Genomic DNA, 13,835 nt, shown 5'->3' with positions numbered 1-13,835 from the left:
GTGTGGTCACACTTAATACTGTGTCAAAAATGATAGACAATGAGTGGTAAAGAAATTCATGCTGGTGAGTGGAGCTAATGTGTTTCCCTGTCTTCCAGAAGTTGGCCAAGGAGAGGTGAGACAAGAGAACAGTCTAGTCCTACAACTTAATCCTTGCACCAAGATGGAAGGGGAATCTTACCACAATGCAACCACTGTCAATGGCACCCCAGTGAATCACCAGCCTCTGGAGCGTCACGGGCTGTGGGAAGTCATCACCATTGCTGCCGTGACTGCCGTGGTAAGCCTGATCACCATTGTGGGCAATGTCTTAGTCATGATCTCCTTCCAAGTGAACAGTCAGCTGAAGACGGTTAACAACTATTACCTGCTCAGCTTAGCCTGTGCAGACCTCATCATTGGGATCTTCTCCATGAACCTCTACACCACCTATATCCTCATGGGACGCTGGGCTCTCGGGAGTCTGGCTTGTGACCTTTGGCTTGCACTGGACTACGTGGCTAGCAATGCTTCCGTCATGAACCTCCTGGTGATCAGTTTTGACCGTTACTTTTCTATCACAAGACCCCTGACCTATCGGGCCAAGCGCACGCCCAGAAGGGCTGGCATCATGATTGGCTTGGCCTGGCTGGTCTCCTTCATCCTCTGGGCCCCAGCAATCCTCTGCTGGCAGTACCTGGTTGGGCAGCGGACAGTACCAGCAGATGAGTGCCAGATTCAGTTCCTCTCAGAGCCCACCATCACTTTTGGCACTGCCATTGCTGCCTTCTACATCCCTGTTTCTGTCATGACGATCCTCTACTGCCGAATCTACCGGGAAACAGAGAAGCGGACCAAGGACCTGGCTGACCTCCAGGGTTCTGACTCCATGGCCAGAGCCGAGAAGAGAAAGCCAGCCCACAAAGCCCTGCTCAGGTCCTGCCTCAGCTGCCCTCAACCCACACTGGCCCAGAGAGGAAGGAACCAAGCCTCGTGGTCATCCTCCCACAGGAGCACCTCCACCCCTGGGAAGCCATCCCAAGCCAGTGGCCCAAGCCCAGAGTGGGCGAAAGCTGAGCTGCTCACAACCTGCAGCAGCTATGCCTCCTCAGAGGATGAGGACAAGCCCACCACTGACCCTGTCTTCCAGCTGGTCTATGAGACTCAAGGCAAGGAAAGCCCCAGGGAAGAATGCCATGCTAAAGAGACCAAGGAAACTTTTGTGAAAGCTCTAACTGCAAAAAACAACTATGACGCCCAGAAATGCTTCCTGTCTCCAACTGCTGCTCACAGACCCAAGAATAAAAAGTGTGGGGCCTATAAGTGCCGATTAGTGGTAAAGGCTGATGGGACCCAGAAGACCAACAATGGCTGTCACAAGGTGAAAATCATGCCCTGCTCCTTCCCAGTGTCCAAGGACTCTTCCCCAAAAGGCCTTGATCCCAACCTCAGCCACCAAATGACCAAACGGAAGAGAATGGTCCTGGTCAAGGAGAGGAAAGCAGCCCAGACCCTGAGCGCCATTCTCCTGGCCTTCATCATCACGTGGACTCCATATAACATCATGGTCCTGGTCTCCACCTTCTGTGACAAATGTGTTCCGGTCACCTTGTGGCACTTGGGTTACTGGTTGTGCTATGTCAACAGCACTGTTAACCCCATTTGCTATGCCCTCTGCAACAAAACCTTCAGGAAGACCTTTAAGATGCTGCTGCTTTGCAGATGGAAAAAGAAAAAAGTAGAAGAAAAGTTGTACTGGCAGGGGAACAGCAAGCTCCCCTGAAAAGTAAACAACTCCCCTCAAAAGAATGGCCATAATCGGCTTCCTCTAAAGATGGATGAGCTGATTCTCGTTTATTTAATTTCAAAAAAGACATCTTCCAGGTTGAGCCTCTGAAGGCTTCATAAAGGCCTGAGGTCTGTTGCCAAAAAGGAGTCACAGCTGCCACAATCACTGCCATGTTGAATGATTCCTGACTATGACCAAGGCTGCCTGACACCAGCGGAGTTCGCCGCTGAGGTGCAGAGACAGACTCATGGCCTTTCACAGGAGCAGGCAGGCTGGGCCACCAGGAGCAATGACTTAGACAGCTTATGCCTGACCTTCTGGCAGAGCAGCAGAGACTGGGTGGAAAGCTTTCTCTGTGGAAACCTGTCACAGAGTTTTGTGCAATATGTATGTGTTATGAAGTCATCTTGTGCCAATGAGAACCAGAAGACTGTCAGTGTCACCTGCTAACAAAAGTGACATTCAAATGGCTTCTAAGACTCCATTTCTTTATCAACTCATCAGTATTTATTACACAGCTATTATGTGTTCTGTACCATGGTATGTTTTCCTGTCCCTACATCTGAGTAAAGATCTTGCTTCTCCCTTTCCCGGCTGATGCCAGTTCCTGGCACCCAGTGAAACCATCCTGGCCTCCACAGAGCCAGCCTTCCTCTCGGAATCCTGGCTCTGGAAGGACTGATCACACCAATCCTTTAAAGGGGTCTCTGTTCTGCTAATAAGATGACCAAGTCTCCTTGGCCAGTTATTTTAGTTTTTACCAGTAGGTATTTTTCCTTTTACCTAAACAAATATCACATATTCTATTTCATGCCAATTAGACCCATTTAGTCATGCTCTGTTCTGAGATGACTAGTTGTATAATAGCCCTTCACTGCATTAAGATATTCTCCAAGTTACTCAGTCACGGTTCTCTTAAATTGTTTTTAGAGGTCTTTCCTCTTCAAAAGTCAAACCTGAGGCAAAATGTAGAAAACAAATTTGGTTTCACTCTGTGCTTTCAAACTTTCTCCAGAGCTCTTTTGTAGGCCCCCAATTTCCCTCATCCAGACCCCAGTTCACATTCAGACACAAGCAGGTCACTGTGCTGCCTTGAGTCAGAAGTACTACTTGGAGGGATGGTCTGGGAAAGGCTTTCTTTTTTTTTTAAGTTCCTTCAAATCATGGCTCAGAAATGACTTATTCATTCCTCTCAATTTACCATCAAAGATGAGAAGCCCATAAAAGTACAGTTGAGGCCCAGCGAAGCAGGCTATAATCACTAAAAATGAAAGTCTCATCTTTAAAAACAAAATGTAAGTCACAATAATGTACAAAAATAAAAGTTATCAACATGACACACTTTAGAGTATCAGAATGACAAAAAAAACTAACTTAATTGGAATCTATGTAAGAACTATTGAATCTAAGATTTTTTTGATAATTCTGAAAATAAATCAACGTGCAAGAAATTGAACCTTTAATGGTGCCTACAGCTAACGAGGGAGCACAAGGAAAGCAGTGTAGCACACAACCAGAATTTTAAACATGAAGCGCCCCTGTCAGTGAGCTCATTATTTAACTTGTTGATTACATCTGTGGTGGTTTAAAAATCTCCAGACTTTATTTCATTTAATACAGGCCAGTTCTTTTTCAGCCTCATTCACTAAGGGGATGTAAAAATAGCTGAATTAGTTGTCCTGGGAATTAGGTATGTACTTGTGTATAGGAGAGCTTCAATCTACCACTGAAAAGCAAATCAGCCTCTTACATGAAGCCCAAAGAGGGCTTTAGGGCAGTAGAACCCAGGCAGGACAAAGCTGGTACATCGAGGCTTCTCCTCCAGCTCTGTGGGGACTTGATGTTGAGATTAAACACTTAGAAGTAACATAGTTGTTGAGCCTTTATGAAGGGCAGGTTGACACCTGCCAGAAATTTGGTAGAGAATATTAATTGGCTCAGTTCTCCAGGACAGAGGCTCCCAGGCCTATGTGATGCCAACAGGGTGTGATTTCAGAGCAAACCTGTTCCACCAGCTCTAGATATGCAGTTGATTCTTTTAGGTCAAGGCTTTGATTTCTGAAAAAAATGAAAATCCCTCCAAGAATGGCACTTTGGGCCTACGGTGGGCATTCACCGTTCACCGTAGAGAAACAAGCTAATTCAAACAAAAGAACACAGAACAGGGTGGGGGCAGGGTGGGGCAAGGGGTTAGGAGCACACTTTCACACTCTATAATTGCCTAGGAATTAGCCTTTTTTGTCCATCACCTTGTGAAATTGAGAGCCCTATGCTTCCTTCCTTATCACTGGTTTGGGAAGCACTTGTTTTTGCAGACTACCTATGAGCCTTGAAATAGATGAGGGAAAAAAAGCCCCAAACTACTAGAAGAAACTGGACTTCTTTAGAATAGGAACCTCAGAATTAGCAGATCCTATTGTAAACTACAGGGGCCGCAGGCGGGTGGGTGGGATGTGGGCTGACTTTAAATCCAGAGCCTTCTATGCCCCCAGTCTCCCAAGGTCTGTCTATGGTAAACTATGCACAGCCATGACTGGTTACCTATTGGCTGCTATGTTGCTAATGTTGTGGTTTGTTTCTTCTTGGCTGTGAATTTGAAGGCTTGTCGAGGAATCTGTTATCAGTGCAACTTTTGGTTAAAGCATTTTGTCACTATTCCTGACTTCTGCTTTGCTTGGTGAATGTCCTTTCAGACTGATGCTGGTGTTTGCCCCTTTGTAATTGTGAAATCTGTACCTAATCTCTGGATTGGAATGTAGTTATCTACTGTAAATACTGGAATTACAACAATGGACATGAGGGCTGGATGCTTTTCTGTACCATACCAGCATTATTCTGGATATTAAAGAACTTTAACCACACAATAGTCCAGTGTGAAGCATTTTTTTAAAATGGTCTCAGGTTAGCTTGATAGATCCGTCTATATTAGATAGAGATCCCACACACTTTTGCATGACCTGGCTATTTAAGAAGGGAAGAGTTGATGCATAATATGGATACATATCTTTCTTGCTTCCTTTGTGATTTCCCCCTTTCCTCTCAGTTTCCAATGATGAAATTAAGATGAAATAATGATGACAAGATTCCTGTGACTAAAATGCTTCCCTTTCCCTCCAGAACAAGGGAGGTGCGGCAGACCTCAAACCACAGCCCTTCAGCCAGAACAGGGCCTGCAACAAAGCAGAAAAGCAGCATTTCCTCCTCAGCTGCTCAGAGCTAGTCATTTCATCCCCATTGTACGTGATGCCAATTCCCATATCTCCCATGCCATTTCCCTGGTAAATTTTCAATTAAACTCTTGCCCAATAAGGACTCCAGATTCTGAGTAGGAGGGAGAAGGGAAAAAAGATTTTTTAAGTATCAGGGAAGGAGCAAGAAGAAATTAAAAATAAATGCAAATTATGATTAACACACATAATTTAGGGGGGTCACAGGGCAGGCAGTATAGCACAGAGAAGACAAGCAGTGGCTCTATAGCATCTTACTACACTGATGGACAATAACTGCAATGGGGTGTCAGGGGGGACTTGATAATATGGGTGAATGTAGTAACCATAATATTGCTCATGTGAAACCTTCCTAAGATTGTATATCAATGATACTTTAATAAAAAGTACGCAAGAATTTTTTTCAGAATAACTTTGGAGAAAAGCTGCAAGAGAAGTACAAAAAACTCCTATACACAACACCCACCTTCCCCAATTGTTAACATTTTGCCACATCTGTGCTCTATGCATGTGTACACACATATTTTTTCTAAGTTATTTGGAGTAAATGGCAGACATTGTGTACACTGACCTATAAATACTTCAATGAGTCTTTCTTAGGAACAAGATTATCTTACATAATCACAATACAAATTTTTAAAAATCAAGAAATTTAACATTGCTACAGTATTACTATGTAATATAGTCAATACTCAAATTTTACTTGTGTCCAAATGATGGTCATTATAGGAATTTCTTTTCCAGTTCAGGATCTAATCCAGGAACACACATTGCATTTAGTTAACTTGTCTCTTTAGACTCCTTCACTCTGGAAGATATCCTCAGCTTTCCACTGTCTCATGACATGGCCATTTTTTAAGAGTACATTCAATCCATTTTTAAAAAGTAATCCATCAGTTTGGAGTTGTCTGATGTTTCCTCATTAGATTCAGTTTAATTTGTTTCTTTCTGGGTGGGATTATCACAAATGTGATACTGTGTCCTCATAGTATCACATCAGGAGGACATGATGTTTTATCCCATTATTGGTGATATTAACATTGATCACCTGTTAAAGTGTTACCCCTGCACCCACCCCTCAGGTTTGCCCACAATAAATTTACTGTTTTTCCCTCTGCAATTAATAATTTTAGGAAAGAGATTTTGAGTCTATGTAAATTTCCTGTGGGTCATCAGGTTTTTACCCAGTAATTGCCCTTTAACAAATCCTAAACATTTTTTGACCACTCCTTTATTTTCTGATAAAAGATGTTCCAGGCTTATCTTAATTTTTATTAAAGTATCATTCTCAGATTAAAAAAGACATATGCACCCATATGTTTATCACAGCACTATTTATAATAACCAACACATGGAAACACCCTAAGTGTCCATCAGTAGATGAATGGATAAAGACGATGTGGTACATATACACAATGGACTGCTATTCAGCCATAAGAAAACAAATCCTACCATTTTCAATAACATGGATGGAGCTAGAGGGTATTATGCTCTAGTGAAATAAGCCAGGTGAAGAAAGACAAGTATCAAATGATTTCCCTCATTTGTGGAGTATAACAACGAAGCAAAATTGAAAGAACAAAACAGCAACAGACTCACAGAACCCAAGAAGGGACTAGAGGTTACCAAAAGGGAGGGAGGGGGAAGGGTGGGTGGAGAGGGAGGGGAAGGGGATTGAGGGGTGTTATGATTAGTACACATTGTGTTGTGGGGGTTATGGGGAAGACAGTGTAGCACAGAGAAGACAAGTAGTGACTCTGTGGCATCTTACTACACTGATGGACAGTGAGTGCAGTGGGGTATGCGGGGGGGACTTGATAATATGGGCGAATGTAGTAACCACAATGTTTTTCATATGAAACCTTCATGAGATTGTATATCAATGATACCTTAATAAAAAAAAAGTATCATTAACATACAATCTTATGTTGGTTTCAAATGTACATCACAGTGGTTTAACAGTCCCCAAGATCAACTTATACTGTGATCGTGAACAATTGTGCCCTTTTATGCCCTCCCCCTCTCCCTCCCGCCTGTTCTCCCTCTCCTCCCCCTTGGTAACCACTAGTCACTTCTCAGTGTCTATGCATCTAATGCTGTTTTATTCTTTCTGTTTTGCTTTGTTTTTCTACTCCACAAATTAAGTGAAATCATATGGTATTTGTCTTTCTCCACCTGGTTTATTTCACTGAGCATAATAACCTCTAGCTCCATCCAGGTTGTTGCAAATAGCAGGATTTCTTTTCCTTTTATGGCTGACTAACATTCCATTGTGTATATATACCACATCTTCTTTATCCATTCATCTATTCATGGAAACAGGTTGCTTTCATATCTTGGCTATTGCAAATAGTGCAGCAATAAACATGGGGGTGCATATATCTTTTCAAATCAGGGATTTTGTTTTCTTCAGGTAAATTTCTAGGAGTGGAATTACTGGGTCCCAGGCTTATCTTTAATCTCCCTGTCCAGCTCAAAAATCAGCTATTTCTTCAAAGAACCCTGGTTTTATTAAGAAAAGAACAGTACCTGACTCATATCTGGACTTAGAATATATACACTGCTATTAGACCCTTTCAGTAGACAGAACTAAGAAATATGTACATGTGTATACTTATTAAAAACAATGGCCAACTTTTAGGAGAAAAATGGCAGAATAGGATGGCAAGACGAAAACCTCCTCCCACATGCACACTGAGGAAGCAACTACAGCAAATACAACTAACCATGAAAATGAAGACAGCAGAACAAACCACCTACACGTGGTGAAGAAGAGAGGAACACATTGGGAAGGATAAAGGGGCAGAGTTGTGATCATTTGGGACCAAGCCCTTCCCCAATCCCAGCCTATAAGCAGGAAGGAGAACAGAGAGGGGAGGGGATAAATGCTCAGGAATCCATCACACCTGGCTCTGGAGATCTGCTCCGGGACTGTAAGTCCACATTGCACTGGGCTTTGATGATTAATGGGGCTGGACACCAGAGGAACTGGGGTGCTGTGGGGGGCTGACATCCTGTCACTTGTGGAGGACAGGCATGCTCTGTCAATCCCATTGAGACCCAACACAGAGGCAGCAGTTTGAAATATTTTCCAGAAGTGAAAAGTATACCAAAGGGTCAGGAGAAAGAGGAGAAAGGGCAGGCAAACAACACTTCCCCAACCCTCACTCAGCCCAACCTGTCAGGAGCTTACAGGAGCCAGCTCTGAAATTCTCCATCTCCCTTGCTAGCAGCTCAACCCTGCAGCAGCACTTCTCTGCATATCCACCTGACCTGGTCTGCTCAGCGCAGCAGTGGTCCAACTTTGCTGACTGGCAGGCAGAGTACAGACAATACTTACCCAGCTTTCCCAGCCTCCCCCAGCCAAATTGGCCAGGCACTGGCAGAAGCTAGCTCTGGGGCTCTCCACCTACCCCACTGGCTCAACCCCAGCACCCATGGTGTGCCTGCCCCACCTGGCATGTTCAGTCTGGCAGCAGTCTCCCATTACTGACTGGCAGACAGAGGATGGCCCCGCCCACAATGAATCCCAGCAGAAGTGCCTCACATTATATAAAGTGTATGCAGAGCTGTGAGGATCAGCCATGGCTCACAGACAGGCAGAAAGGCAGGCCCTACCCATAGCCCACCAACAGAAACCACAGTTCATATGCAACAGAGAACCAGGCTCTGGGGAGCAGAAGGTCTTGAGCTTCTGGGCACCACAGGATGCACACTTCATAAAGCCATTGCTTTGAAAATGAGGAGGCATAGCTGATCTATCTAATACAAAGGAAGAAACAAGAGACTCAGAAAAAATGAGGAAGAGAAATATGTTCCAAACAAAAGAACAAGAAAAAACACCAGAAAATGGGCTAAATGAGATGGAGATCAGTAATCTTCCTGATAAAGAATTTAAAGCAACAGTCATAAAGATACTCACTAAAATGGGGGAATCAATTCACAAGCTCAAAGAAAATTTCAACAAAGAGATACAAAATATGAATATGAAAAAGAGCCATTCAGAATGGAAGAGTACAATAACCAAAATGAAAAATACAATGGAATAAAAAGCAGGATAGAGGAGGCAGAGGAATGAATCAGTGTGATGGAAGATAGAGAACTGCAGAGCAACCAAGCTGAGAAACAGATATAAAAAATAATTTCCAAAAATGAGAAGATGCTAAAAGAGCTGTATGACAACTCCAACTCAAACAATTTTTGCATAATAGGGGTCCCAGAAGGAGAAGAGAAAGACAAAGGGGTAGAAATTTTATTTGAAGAAATAATATCTGAAAAATTCCCCAATCTGGAAAAGGAATTAGACATCTAAGTCCCGAAAGCACAAAGAGCCATGAACAAGATGAACCCCAGGAAGACAACACCAAGACACATGGTAATTAAAACAGCAAAGATTAAAGATAATGAGAGAATCATAAAAGCAGCAAGAGAGAGGCCGACAGTTACCTGTAAGTGAAACTTCATAAGGCTATCAGCAGATTTCTCAGCAGAAACTTTAAAGGCTAGAAGGTAGTGATATTCAAAGTACTGGATGGGGAAAAACCTACAGCCAAGAATTTTCTACCCAGCAAAGTTATCATTCAGAATTGAGGGAGATATTAAAAGTTTCCCAGAAAAATGAAAGTTAAAAGAATTCACCACCACTAAACTGGCCTTATAGGATGTTAGAGACTTCTTTGTTAAATGTTAAAGGGACTTGTTTAGATGAAGATGTTCTTAAGACTAAATATTTTCATCAGTGAAAATAAACCTACAGTAAAGGTAGTACACCAATTACTTACAAACCAAGCATGAAGTTCAAAAACAAAAGTATTAAAATCAACTATGAACAAAATTAGTCAAGGGATACACAAAAGATATAGATGATGATATCATACACATAAAGTATGGAGGAAGAACAAAAAAGTAGTACTTTTACTATGTGTTTGAAACTGAGCCACAACTACCTTATATAGACTGCTATATCTTTTAGGAAACTATCTGTGAACCTTATGGTAACCAGAAACCTATGCCTATAATAGATACCTAAAATTTTTCAAAAACTGAATTCAAGCACAATATTAAAGAAAACCAAAAATAGCAAGAGAAGAGTATAAGAGAGGAAGAAAGGAACAGAGAAGAACTATGGAAAACAACCAGAAAACAATTTGTAAATGGCAATAAGTACATACCTATCAGGAATTACCTTAAATACAAATGGACTAAACGCACCAATCAAAAGACATAGGGTGGCTGAAAGGATAAAGAAATAGGACCCATCTATAGGCTGCCCACAAGAGACTCATTTCAGACCTAAAGACATGCATAGACTGAGAATGAAGTCACACAAAATAGACTTCAAAACAAAGAAAGGAACAAGAGACAAAGAAGGTAATTACCACAGAAATTCAAAGAATTACAAGAGAATTTTATGAAAAATTATATACTAATAAATTGGATAACCTAGAAGAAATGGACAAATTCCTAGAAATATAAAATATTCAAAGACTGACCCAGAAAGAGACAGAAAATCGGAACAGATTACCAGTAACAAATTGAATTTGTAATCCAAAACCTTCCAACAAACACAAGTCCAGGATCAGATGGCTTCACAGAAGAATGCCATCAGGCATTTAAAGAAGAGCTAATACCTATCCTTCTTAAAGAATTCCAAAAAATAGAAGAGGAGGAGGGAATACTCCCAAACTCATTCTATGAAACCAGCATCATTCTAATACCAAAACCAGAAAAAGACCCCACAAAAAAAGAAAATTACAAACCAGTATCTCTGATGAACATAGATGCAAAAACCCTCAACAAAATATTAGCAAACTGAATTCAAAAGTACATCAAAAGGATCATCCATTATGACCAAGTGGGATTTACTCAAAGAATGCAAGGATAGCACAGTATTTATAAATCACTCAATGTGATACACCACATTAAAAAAAGAAAGGATAAAAATCATATGATCATCTCAATTGGTGCTGAAAAAGCATTTGACAAAATTCAACATCCATTCATGATAAAAATTCTCAATAAAATGGGTACAGAGGAAACATACCTCAACATAATAAGGGCCATATATAGCAAACCCATAGCTAACATCATACTCAGTGATGAAAGGCTGAAAACTTTTCCTTGAAGACCAAGAACAAGACAAGGTCTCACCACTTTTATTCCACATAGCCCTAGAAGTCCTAGCCAGGGCAATCAGATAAGAAAAGGAATAAAATACATTCAAACTGGTAAGGTAGAAGTAAAACTGTCAATATTTGCAGATGACATAATATGACATAATATGACATAAAGAAAACCCTAAAGACTTGACCAAAAAACTATTAGAACTAATAACTGGATTCCGTAAAGTTGCAGGATATAAAATCAATACAAAGAAATCTGTTACATTCCTAAATACTATCAATGAACTAGCAGAAAGAGAAATCAGAAAAATAATTTCATTTACAATTGCATCAAAAAGAATATAGTACCTAGGAATAAACCTAACCAAGGAGGTGAAAGATCTGTACTCTGAAAACTGTAAGACACTCATGGGAGAAATTAAAGAAGGCACAAATAAATGGAAATCTGTCCCATGCTCGTGGACAGAAGGAATTAATGTTGTCAAAATGGCTATCCTGCCCAAAGCAATTTACAGATTCAATGCAATTCCAAACAGAATACCAATGACATTTTTTCAATGAACTAGAGCAAATAATCCTAAAGTTTATATGGAACCACAAAAGATCCCAAATAGCCAAAGCAATCTTGAGAAAGAAGAACAAATCTGGGAGTATCACACTCCTTGACTTCAAGCTCTACTACAATCCTATAGTAATCAAAACAATATGGTATTAGCACAAGAACAGACTCATAGATCAATGCAACACAACAGAAAGTCCAGAAATAAATCCACACATATATGGTCAATTAATATACAGTAAAGAAGCCATGAATATACAGTGGGAAAAAGAGAGTCTCTTCAACAAATGGTATTGGGAAAGCTGGACAGCTACATGTAAGAGAATGAAACTGGATTACTCTCTAACACCATACACAAAAGTAAAAAGATTAAAAATCTAAATGTAAGACATGAAGCCATAAAACTATTAGAAGAAAACACAGCAAAAATCTCTTAAACATAAACATGAGTAATTTTTTTCTGGATACATCTCTCCAAGCAAGGGAAATGAAAGCAAAAATAAACAAGAGGGAAAAATAATAAACAAGAGGGACCACATCAAACTAAAAAGCTTCTGCACAGCAAAGGAAACCATCAACAAAACAAAAAGGCAGCCTATGGTATGGGAAAATATATTCATAAATTATATATCCCATGAGGGGCCAACATTCAAAATATATAAAGAACTCATATGATGCAATACCAGAAAAACAAATAATCCAGTAAAAAATGGGCAGAGGACCTGAATAGACATTTTTCCAAAGAAGAAATACAGTTGGTCAACATCATGGCTCCACATCACTAATCATCAGGTAAATACAAATCAAAATCACAATGAGATGTCACATTCATACCAGTCAGAATGGCCACTATCCAAAAGAAATAACAAGTGCTGGCAAGGATGTGAAGAAAAGGGAACCTCCTACACTGTTGATGGCAATGTCAATTGGTGTAGCCACTATGAAAAGCAGTACGGGGGTTCTTCAAAAAACTAAAAATAGAAATACCATTTGACCCATTAATTCTAAAGACCAACTTTTAAAACTAACTATATTCATTTTGTATGGCTGCCATAACACAGTACTGTAACACAAACTGGATGGCTTAAAACAGCAGAAATTTATTGTTCTGGCCTCACAGTTCTGGAGACCAGAAGTTCAGTCACCTAGTGTTAGCAGTGCCATGGTCCCTCTAAAGCACTAGGGAAATATCCAGGCCTCTCTCCTAGCCTCTGGTGGCCTCAGGCATTTGCTTGGAGATAGCCATCTTCTCCCTGTATCTCTTCACACCATCCGCCCTCTGTACATGACTATTTCTGTGCCCAAAATTTCCCCTTTTATAAGGGGAATACCAGTCATATTGGATTAAGTCACCCTAATGATCTCACTTTAACTTGATTACCACCATAAAAACCCATTTCCAAATAAGGTTACATTCTGAGGTACTGAAAGTTAGGACTCCAACATTTTCAGGGGACACAACTCAAGCCATAACAATAACCAAGTAAGAAAAACATCTTCCTAACATCCAAAAGACAAGAAACAACAAGTGCTGGAGAGGTTGTAGAGAAAGGGGAACCCTCCTGCACTGGTGGAAATATAAATTAGTTCAAGCATTGTTGAAAGTAATATGGAGGTTCCTCAAAAAACTCAAAATAGAAATACATTTGACCCAGGAATCCCACTCTTAGGAATTTACCCAAAGAAAACAAGATTACTGATTCAAAAAGATGTAAGCACCCCTATCTTTACTGCAGCACTATTTGCAATAGCCAAGATATAGAAGCAACCTAAGTGTCCATCAGTAGATGAATGGATAAAGAAAATGGGGTACATATACACAATGGAATACTATTCAGGCATAAGAAGAAAACAAATCCTACCATTTGCAACAACATGGATGGAGCTAAAGGGTATTATGCCCGGTGAAATAAGCCAGGCAGAGAAAGACAAGTACCAAATGATTTCCCTCATTTGCAGAGTATAACAACAAAGCAAAACTGAAGGAACAGAAAAGCAGCAGACTCACAGACTCCAAGAAGGGACTAGCAGTTACCAAAGGGAATGGGTTGGGGAGGGTTGGTGGAGAGGCAAGGGGTTGGGGAGGGTGGGTGGGGAGGGAGGAATAGGGGGATTAAGAGGCATTATAATTAGCACTCACATTATAGGTAGGTCATGGG

General features: G+C 40.9%; 1 protein-coding gene across 1 annotated transcript in view; it reads left to right on the top strand.

The window, feature by feature from the left end:
- CHRM5 (cholinergic receptor muscarinic 5) overlaps positions 1-5,829 on the top strand; it is a 78,934-nt gene extending 73,105 nt beyond the window's left edge. The window contains exon 2 of the mRNA XM_036887601.2: positions 99-5,829. Within this exon, the coding sequence (XP_036743496.2) occupies positions 164-1,762 (1,599 nt within the window). The 5' untranslated portion in view covers positions 99-163 and the 3' untranslated portion in view covers positions 1,763-5,829. The remainder of the gene's footprint in view (positions 1-98) is intronic.
- The last annotated feature ends 8,006 nt before the right edge of the window (positions 5,830-13,835 follow it).

Source organism: Manis pentadactyla, chromosome 11 (genome assembly GCF_030020395.1).
Source record: "Manis pentadactyla isolate mManPen7 chromosome 11, mManPen7.hap1, whole genome shotgun sequence".
Classification (NCBI taxonomy): domain Eukaryota; kingdom Metazoa; phylum Chordata; class Mammalia; order Pholidota; family Manidae; genus Manis; species Manis pentadactyla.
Note: the sequence above shows the minus strand (reverse complement) of the source record. Positions and strands in the feature narration are given on the sequence as shown.